The sequence below is a fragment of the Cyprinus carpio genome, unplaced genomic scaffold (genome assembly GCF_018340385.1).
Source record: "Cyprinus carpio isolate SPL01 unplaced genomic scaffold, ASM1834038v1 S000000051, whole genome shotgun sequence".
Classification (NCBI taxonomy): domain Eukaryota; kingdom Metazoa; phylum Chordata; class Actinopteri; order Cypriniformes; family Cyprinidae; genus Cyprinus; species Cyprinus carpio.
In genome coordinates, this window is record NW_024872804.1 from 6,599 (window position 1) to 17,066 (window position 10,468).

General features: G+C 34.3%; 1 protein-coding gene across 3 annotated transcripts; it reads right to left on the minus strand.

Annotated features, from left to right (window-relative positions):
* Positions 1-2,077: 2,077 nt before the first annotated feature.
* LOC109047777 (oocyte zinc finger protein XlCOF6.1-like) lies at positions 2,078-4,588 on the minus strand. 3 transcript variants are annotated; one of them, XM_042753818.1, is made up of 3 exons: positions 4,502-4,588; positions 4,136-4,313; positions 2,078-3,611 (listed from the first exon to the last, which is right to left on the minus strand). In XM_042753818.1, exons 2-3 carry the CDS (start codon positions 4,179-4,181, stop codon positions 2,362-2,364), a joined length of 1,296 nt encoding a protein of 431 aa, XP_042609752.1. In that variant the 5' UTR covers positions 4,182-4,313; positions 4,502-4,588; the 3' UTR covers positions 2,078-2,361. The 3 variants fall into 3 exon arrangements, with proteins under 3 accessions (XP_042609752.1, XP_042609751.1, XP_042609750.1); XM_042753817.1 differs by having other exon boundaries at positions 4,408-4,567; XM_042753816.1 differs by having other exon boundaries at positions 4,136-4,548.
* Between the last annotated feature and the right edge of the window lie 5,880 nt (positions 4,589-10,468).

Consider the following 10,468-nt stretch of genomic DNA (forward strand, 5'->3'; position numbering starts at 1 on the left):
CGTTATTTTTTGGTTTGGAAAAAAAAAACATAAAAAGAATGTTCACCTAACGTTGTTTTTTGGGAAACAAACGGGAACCAAAAACTAACGTTAGGGGAACGTTCTGTGTTTGCTGGGTATTTACTAAAGTATTCAGAATGTTAAGTAAAGAGATCAAAATGAAGGGAAAAAATAAATATAAACAAATATAAACAAAACAAATAATAACAGGATAATAATAATACTATACAAATACTTCGGGGAAAAGACTAGTTAATGGACTAAAAAAGACTGATGGATAAAAATGTTTTTATATTTTACATTATGCACTTTATGTAATATTTATTTATGACAAACTTCATTTGAATGCTTATGATCACATGTAATACAGCCCAGTAGCCAAGGCCTATGGTTAATATAATAATTTAATTAATTTTAATTAATTTAATTAATTAATGTAATAATTTCTATATATAATTAATAATTTCTTAATTCAAAATAAAATATTAATGAATATATCTCTCATAATCACGTGTTGCTATGGTCACGCAGGTTTGTTTACGCATTAAACTCATGGCCACGAGAAAAACATGTCGTTTCCTCAACATAAGAAGTCATGGCCACAAGAAGTGGAGGTTGTTCCCTCAACATAGCATTTCGAGGCCACGACATAAGGATGTCATTATTTGTAAGCAACAAATAACACTAATTGCATTCAAGTTAATCTAACTTGGTCATTTAGCAGATTTTTTGTAACTGGTTTTTAGTTTGGTGTTTTTACATATAACATGTTTTAACATGCTGTTAAGGTATGTAAATCTTGTATATCAAAACTGGTGATCATAGTGTTTGCCTCAGTGTTTTTTCCACCTCTCTCTCTTCTCAATCTGAGATTAATGAACAATTAATAATACATCAAAACATAAAAAATGACACCCATTTTCAGACCAGTTGACAGTTTAATATAAGTTATGTTACGTCTTGAGACATACATTATAGAATGTGTGTGTGTGTGTCTTGCTTTGCTGGTCCTTTCTCTCTCTCTCTCTCTCTCTCTCTCTCTCTCGTAGCATTCTTTCTTTCACAGGATTGGATCTTACCAAAGTGATCTCCAGATCTGATTGGTGCTAATGGGACCAAGGAGCAGCAATAAGTATTGTAAATACTCTTTTCCACACTTGGAAGCTCTAGGGGGTGAGTGCCATTTTCTTTTGCAAACATCGTTTTCTCCTGTTTTTCTTTAGATAGGGAGTTAGGGTAGCTTATTGTATTTTATTTAGTTTGTCTTTTGTTAGGGAATTTAGTCTTTTCTATTAGGAGCTGACTTGGTGTTTGTTTGTTGTTTTGGCCTTTGCTCACCTCTGAGCTTTTACTCTGTAGTTCTGTAAATAAATGTATAGGATCTTTGATTGTTGATTTTAGTTTATGTTGCGGCCTTACCCTAGACAGGGTCGTAATAAATATATAGGCACTGCAGTATAATATCAGAATCAGAATATCTGTTTAAATATAATTTATTCAAACTAAGTTATATTCGTAGCAGCAAAAGAATAAGATAACGTTACTTAAGTTGTTACTATTTTCTATGTGCAGAAAATGGTGTTAACAAAGCAATATTTCCAATTTAGTCAATTTAGTCATATTTACCTTAATAATAAGAGTTTATAAAAGGGACTTTGCAAGACACTAATTTTTGCATCTCAAAACGACGCGCGTAATTTTTGAATCTGATAGTTAGGTGGTGTCTATCATTAAGTTCTTGTTTGTTTGTGTCTAATATAACTATATTATATATATTTTTTTTGTGTAAACCATAGACTGTATAAAAACAGGTGTAAATAAATCTCAATGTAATTTATATCAATTCTTTTTTATTAAACTTTATGCTGATTTAATATTGGTGTATATTAATGTCATATTTTATCTAGTTTATGCAAGTCAGTCACCAGTTGTTGGCTTATAGTGTTGTTTTTGTTGAATTTGTTGTATGTATTGTTTGTTTATACATAAGCCATCTGTCAAAAACATGAAGTTTTATGAAAGTTTTATTTATTAATGTTTTGTTTGATGTTTTTTTTTGAAGATGTATGTGAGCAAGACATCAGAACTTTGTCTATTATCCAGCCATCATATTGCATTATATGGTAGAAAAACAGTATATTGCACCTGCATTTGGTAAATAGACTTGAGTGGAAAGAACGAGATGATCTAAGCACATAAACACAAGCAGGATGAAGAACAAGGTCGTCTAATATTTACAGTTATATAATTTATATATATATCAGACACATGACTCACTTAAATATGCGATAGCCTCTTTTTGTTGATCTGAACCTTACACTTGTTCACTGGGAAAACTTTCATGGTTCTTTGTCCAGACACTCACTGCAACTGGTTAGGAAAGATTGATATGGAAGGAAGCCTTTCTTCCACTGGACATTTTCCTCTTGTATGACTGTGTAGAGAAGCTAATTTACTAAAGCTCTTCCCACATGAGGCGCAGTGATACGGCTTCTCTCCAGTGTGGCTCCTCTCATGTATTTTCAGAGATGCTAACCAACTGAATCTCCTGTCACAGTGTGAACACGTGTAAGGTTTTTCTCCAGTGTGAGTCCGCTGGTGCAGTTTCAATTCAGCGTTTGTAATATAGGTCTTTCCGCATTCAAAACACACATAATCTTTCACACCGCTGTGTCTTTTCTGGTGTAATTTTAAAGCACCCAGCTGAGTAAAACCCCTTTGACACAGTGAACACTTGTAAGGTTTCTCCTTTAAATGAACTTTCCTGTGGGCCTTCAGGCATACTGCCTTAACAAACGTTTTATCGCACTGATCACAGTTATACCGTCTTTCTCCAGAATGAGAAAGGAGATGTAATCTAAGAGTGTTTGGATGTGTAAAACTCTTCCCGCACTGCTCACATGAGAAAGGCTTCTCTCCAGTGTGGATCCTCTCGTGTATTTTCCGATGTCCCATCTGACTGAATCTCTTGTCACAGTGTGAGCACTTGAAAGGTTTTTCTCCAGTGTGAGTTTTCTGGTGCTGTTTCAGTTCAGCATCTCTAACAAAGGATTTTCCACAATCAAAGCACATATGATTCTTCACACCGCTGTGCCTTATCTGGTGCGTATTTAAAGCGCCCGTCTGACTAAAACCCTTTCCACACAGAGAACAAACATAAGGCTTCTCCTTCGTATGAACTTTCAGATGCCTCTTCAGGGAAGCTACCCTAATAAATGTTTTTCCACACTGATCACAGTTATAAGGCCTCTCCCCAGAATGACAACGCAGATGTAATTTAAAACTGTCGGCATGTGTGAAACTCTTCCCGCACTGATCACACGTGTACGGCTTCTCTCCAGTGTGGATTTTCATGTGATATTTAAGGCCTCCTCTCTGTGCGAAACACTTCCCGCATTGATCACATGTGTACGGCTTCTCTCCCGTGTGGATTCTCATGTGATGTTTCAGACTTTGTTTGTATAAGAAACGCTTTCCACACTGAGAGCAGGTAAAGTTTTTTTGGCCTTTTCTTTTCGGTGAGTGGCTCGAAGACTTTATTACGGATTTGATTTTGTGTTTCTCCTCCGCTTCAGCAATTTCTTCACTTTCCTTGATTTCTCCCTTCAGGTCTAAAATGCAAGTAAAAGAAGTTTGATTTTAAGTAAATCATAAAATGAGAAAATCATAAAAGATCAATTTGAAGGGGAAAAAACATGAGTGAACACTGAAATGATCATTGATCATTATTTTGATGCATTATTCTGTACACTGATATTCCAATTATTATTTTTTTAAACACTTCATGCACAAATTGCAGGTTTTTATAGTAATAACTATTAGATATGTTTCAGCAATAACATTTAATAAGTCAAGATTCAAAACTATCTAATATTTAATAATATGATTGCAAATTGTGTGTAATATCTAGTCCAGCCTCCTGATGTTGATAATCAATATGAATGTTTCTCAAACCTTATTTCACTGACCGTTTGTTAACAACTAAAGAAGGCATCATTATATACTAATTTCATGGAAAGTGCCATGTACTTAATTTTCTCCTTTAACATCTATTTCACAGCTCTTACAACTTTTGTACATATGACCACTAAATCTGATGAACTGTTTTAATGAAAAACCAAGAATAAAAACCAACCTTGTTCTTCAGTATCTTCTTGTTTTATTCGACAGGGTTCATTCATGTTCTCTCTTCTTTCTTAAGCTCTGCCTTCTTCACTTCTAGGCTGATGTGAATTGTCCAGCATTTATTAATGAATTGTTTGTAGGAGAAGCTTCACAAGAGGGGTTATTCTTCTGTGGTAGGAAGTGCAGGTCTGGTAAAATGAAACATAAATAGATTAGGCTAATACATCGGTTGTTAAATTGATTCATACATTCACAAGTCTTCATTTAACATATGTAGGCTACATTGTTGCCTGCTATATGTCTATTTCCGTCGGCAAACGCCTGAAAAGGTGCAAATATATAGCGCTATATGGTGATGTTACGTTCAACACAATACCCCGAAGCTTCATAATAAAGCGCTGTATCGGAGCTTGATTCGTTTTGCCTGAAGCACGTGATCTATGACGCGGAAGCTTTGTTCACCCCTGCGTTCGACTGAAAACCACGTGATTCATACATCTGAATCAAAATAAACGAATGTTCTCTTCCAATATCATGTTTTATTTTTTTTTAAATAAATTGGCTTTATATGTGAACATGTAAAGAAGAAATGAGGAGTTAATGGATCTGAAATAGATTGCAGATTTAATTTATGAATTCGTTTAATTTATATTACTTATTTTAGTGCCAGTACGCCGAAACAAATTAATAATTTAAACAATGACCATTGCAATATGCAACAAAATAAAGACACATGTTGCTCATTGGCGTTAGCTCCTGTCAACTATATTGTGCACAAAGGCACATCTTGTTAATAAGGAATAACAGATGACTTGCCATTGAATTATTTGTTAGTTAATTAATACTGAATTATGTTTGTTGTTGGTGTGGGTTAGTTAAACCCCGCCTCCTTTGATATGATTGGCTATCTCAAACATTCTGACATGGAATAGCAAACTTCTGAGGGACAATTACAAAATGTATTTGGGGAATGTAAACATTTTGCAAGCAAAAGAAAAACCATAGAAATATAGTTTTTCCCAAATGACCATATGTACTTTTTTTAACACAATAAAATTGGACAGTAAATGTTGTTGATGAAATGAGTAACACATTTATTCAATCATTAGTTGGTGAAAAAAAATATATATAAACATGAAGTAAATAAGAAAACAAATAGATCTCTCTCTTTTTTGACTTATAATTTAGCCAAACATCACAAGAGAAGAGAAAAGCTTCAAGATAGTATAATCTCATTTTTGGATTTGGTAAATATGTAATTATTGGTCACATAACAAGATGTTCTAAGCACAACGTTTGGTGAGGATCCAGCATCACGCTTGAACGTCTTGGACTGCAACTTACCATGATTGCAGACTTTTTTTTTTAAATAAATCATGGAGTTGAGAAGATAATTGAGTGAAACTCTCCGCACATGGAATGGAGTAACAGGGTTTCTCTCAAGTGTGGATCCTGGATCTTGTTTATTTAGAGATGGTGCATGCCTGAATCTTGTGTCTCATTGTGAACACTTGTAAGGCTTCTCTCGTATGCTATTCTTATTGCTCTCCACCAGAGGGAGATATAGACCATATTTAAAATCTAGTGCACGTGCTCTCAGCTCTGGCCTTCTAAGTCCACTTTCATGCAAAGTTAGCTCTAAACCTAAGTGCTATTGTTATTGGTTTTGGCCTTAGGATATATATATATATAACTTTGCATGAAAGTGGGACTTAGAAGCCAGAGGCCGCTGAGAGCACGTGCACTAGATTTTTAAATGTATAGCTATATATATATATATAACACTATATCTATATCTATATATAATATATATATACATATATATATATATATATATAACTATATCGTGCACTAGATTTTAAATGTATAGATATATAAATTGTATGAATAAAGATCAGCATTTATGTGAGTCATTATATTTTTATTTTTCGGAAAATAAATTATAGAAATTAATACTTTTATTTAGCAAAAGTGATGATAGTGGAATTTTTTATTTTTTTAAGGATTTTTTTTTGTTATAAATGATTTCTATTTGTTATGTATATTCTTTTTATTAACATGAAAACAATTCTACTCAGATTTCAAAAGTTTTCAACATCATCATCAATAATAAAAATGTTTTTTTGAGCAGCAAATTAGAATATCAGAATGATTTCTGAAGGATCCTGTGACTGGAGTAATGATGCTAAAAATGTAGCTTTGAAATCAAAATAACTAACATTTTAAAATATATTCAAATAGAAAACAGTTATTTTAAATACTAAAAATATTTCAAAATGTTACTGTTTTGCTACTTTGGATCAAATAAATGCAGGCTTGGTGAACCGTAGACTTCTTTAAAAAAAAGAAAAACATGAACATTTTTACTTTTAATTGGCTTAGAAATCAGTAATCAATAATAATGACTTGTTAATGTTTATATACTACAAAAAAAAATGTAATCACATAATAAGGCAGAACAGTTTCTATACTGTAATAAATGCTATGCAAATTAGAACTGCATTGTTCATATACTTTATTTATTACCTGGAGATGACTTGAAAAACACAAATAAACCAAATATTGACACAGTCGTATTTTTTAATGTCTTCCTGTTTCCAAACGTTTCTGTTTTCTGTGAAAAGAACTGTTTTCATGCAGCAATATCTGGAGCTTTTGTCCATTTCCTGGTTCGACTTTCTGCGCGAGAGCGCCTCCGGCTTCGAGTATGAATGAAACACACACTGCAGGAGTGTTTAGCGCTCCGTGATGTTTAGCGCAGACTATCCTGTCTCTTTGATCTTTGAGTTTAAATCTATATTTATTTACACCGGCCTATTGAAAACCTCTATGCGAACACACTTGCCCGAAAAAGTGCGAGGGACGAATTTACGAGATTTTAACGAGTGTGTGTCACAAGTGGGGGGGTATACTACGCCCCTGTCAGGAAAATGGACCTCGATGGCCAGAGTTAAGAGTCCCCGATCTAGTGCATGTTTTTATGCGTAAATAAATACTGTAAATACAAACAGCAGATATTAAATTAAATAGCATAAAACTTCAAAATATTGTTATTAGTATCTAGGACTCAATGGTTGCATGTTCACAGCACTAAAAAAAGTTTCTAGGAATCACTTTAAATATATATATATATAGCTATATATATCTATCATATTATACAAAATTTATATATTGCTACCTTATTTAAATGTTTTCAGTAACAAACAAACTATATTGCTTCTTTTTCTTCAGTAGCCGCAAACTGATTTTTTTTTTCTTTTCTTTTTTTTTTTTTAGTGTGCAAAGCATCAAGAGATGCATTATGTGCTGTGACACACTGCTCTGTTCAAAATGAGTCACAATGAGATGCACTGTGGTCATTGTTCACGTGTGGTGCAGGTGGGTCATGCTGTGGGAACACTATGTGGGTGAAGAGCTGCAGCTGAACTCTCCTGTGATGCTAGTAAGTAGTTCTTACTCATGGGAACTCGGCCTTGAGTTCTACAGTAAGAACAAAATGTCAACTGAGACGCGACACGAGGGATGGACAAGTAGTTGAAGTTAATATTGTGTTCTGGTGATGTGTTGGGTTTTTTTTTGTGTTTTGTTTTTTAAAACATGGTTTAATTGACAGTGATGGGAATTATTTTCAGCTGAGCTACTGTTATGTTCAACATTAATAGTTTTCTGTCTCTTTGTTGTACAGGAAACAGTGGCCAACCAGAACCCAAAGTGTCAGAAAATCTCAGGATTGTGTGAACGAGTGGTTATAGACATGAAATGACATGAGCTACACGTTTTGTCAGAAGGTTTACCATACATGTTAAAACAAAAAAAACAAAAAAACAAAAAAACACAAATGGACTCTGTGATTTATAATATGCATATAATACAAATATTACTTTGATCATTTAGGTTATGGAGTAAAATAGGTTAGCAGTAAAATCTGAACGGATAGTTTTTTTTTTTTTTTTTTTCTTGCTGAGAGGAAATTGACAGGAAGTAGATGTAGTTTAAAGGTACAAACCACTAAGCTGAATGAGAAATGTTTCCGTACAAGCACAAAGAGGTCACAGTCATCATCCTGTTTGTGTTTTTGAAAGAGATATTTTTCTGATGCGCATATAGCTATTGTGAAGACATTTAAAAGTCTAAAGTTGATTGTTGCTGACCCCCTTGGGCAGTATTTTATTATTATTATTATTATTGTTATTATTGTTATTGTAATTATCATTATTATGCAAGTAAGGAATGTGTGTTTACATGTGCTCGCAAATCCCATGGACCAAACATATAACATAAAAGTATGAAACATAGTCTAAATTAAGAAGGTCAATATTTACATGTACCAAGAGACTCACTTGAACGGAACAAATGCAAATACAACTGAATAGCCAAATAAACAAGCCCATTCTTTAGCTCCTGTATTTGCATTCATGTGTGTGTGGTGGTGTGTGTGTCGTGTGCGCTTGCGTGTCACTTGTGTCCTGAGCTAGAGGTGGAGGAGGACAGCAATACAGAAATACCAAAATGAAATAGAATCTTTAAAAATGAAGAAAAAAAAATGTTATTTTATTAGATATTATTTTTTTAATTAATATTATTTTAATTTAGACTGGGAAAGGGTGGTGGACACTGAAGAGGGCAAGTAATAATAATAATATTATTAATAATAATATTAAGTTATAAAAAAATATTAATATTTAATAATTATTGGGGTTACCTCTGATCCCGCAGTGGCTACAACATACCATAACTTATCCCATGTCACACCACAACGGGAGTGCTAGGGAAAGATGCTGCGGGGCAACAGGGTCCAAAGTCCTCCCATCCCCCAAAACACTAGCCATCCCTGGCCACTTCCTACATGCCCCATTTACCTTATATGTCTATTTATTTATATTTTTAATATGTAGATGTGTATATGTCTCAGCTAGCATTGATGCATTAGAAAAGTGAGATGTCAGTGCAGCCCAGGTCAGGGACCCAGCCCACCCACATGGTACATTTACCCTGTGTATGTGTTTTGTTTTGTTTTTTTGTATGTTTGTTGCATATATGTCCCAGCTACTATGTGATGCATTAAAACAGTGAGACGTGTAGGGCAGCCAAGGCCAGGGACCCATCCCAGGGAAACGGCGGGAAGACACAAGCCCCAAGCCTCACCTTACATCAACCCACCCGTATTACAACTCCAGCTTACCAGGTACAGACCTGGGTGTCACAGCCAACTGAGTAACATCTGACAAACAATACAGAGGAGCTGAAGGCTGCTATCAAAAAGAAACCTGGGCTTCAATAATGTCTCAGCAGTGCCACAGAGGCTGATCACCTCCATGCTAGCCGCAATGAAGCAGTCATTCATGCAAAAGGAGTTCCAACCAAGTTTCGAGTGCATAATTTAATTACCTGCTCTTGGAGATCTTGAACATTTCTGTTTTGTAAATCTTTTTATGATTGATCTTTGAAAAAATTATTATTTTGTTAAGATAATGATTTTTTTTTTATTATTTACCTAAACTGTAAGTCGTAACCATCAGAATTAAAACAAACAAAAAAAAGTCTTGAAATATTTCCGTTTATGTGCAATGAATTTAGAATATAAGAAAGTTTTCCTCTTTTTTAAATGACTAAAAAAATAAAGACCTTTTCCGTGATATTTAATATTTTTTCACGTAGCACTGCACCTTGTACTTATTGGAACAAAAAAACAGTACACAGAATCTCATATATTACAATTTGCAACTAGGCAGATGTAACTGTTACTTCCTATTCCCCTGGTAAAAAATCTGGGTGTTTTATTAGACAACAACTTGTCTTTTGAAAATCATATTTCCCAATGTTACAAAAACAGTGTTTTTCCAATCTTTAAAAACATTGCCAAGCTACAAAACATGCTTACCTGTTTTTCTGATGCAGAAAAACTAGTTCATCTCGCGTTCATGACCTCTAGACTGGACTATTTTGGGCGTTGTCTTTCATCTTCAATAGATAACGCTACAAGTAGTCCATAAATGCAGCAGCTAGAGTCCTTACCAGGTCAAAGAAAAATATGAACATGTTACCCCCCCCCAATTTTACAGTCTCTGCACTGGCTACCTATTAAGTTACAAATTATTATTACTTACAAGGCCCTTAATGGGTTGTAGCTCCTGCCGTACCTAACTAGTCTTCTACTATGGCTACAACCCCATCCACGCTCCCTAAGGTCACAAAACGCTGGACTTTTGGTAGTTCCTAGGATAGCAAGTCCACTAAAGGAGATAGAGCTTTTTCGCATTTGGGTCCCCAAACTCTGGAATAGCCTTCCTGATAATGTTTGTGGTTCAGACACACTCTCTCTGTTTAAATCTAGATTAAAAAA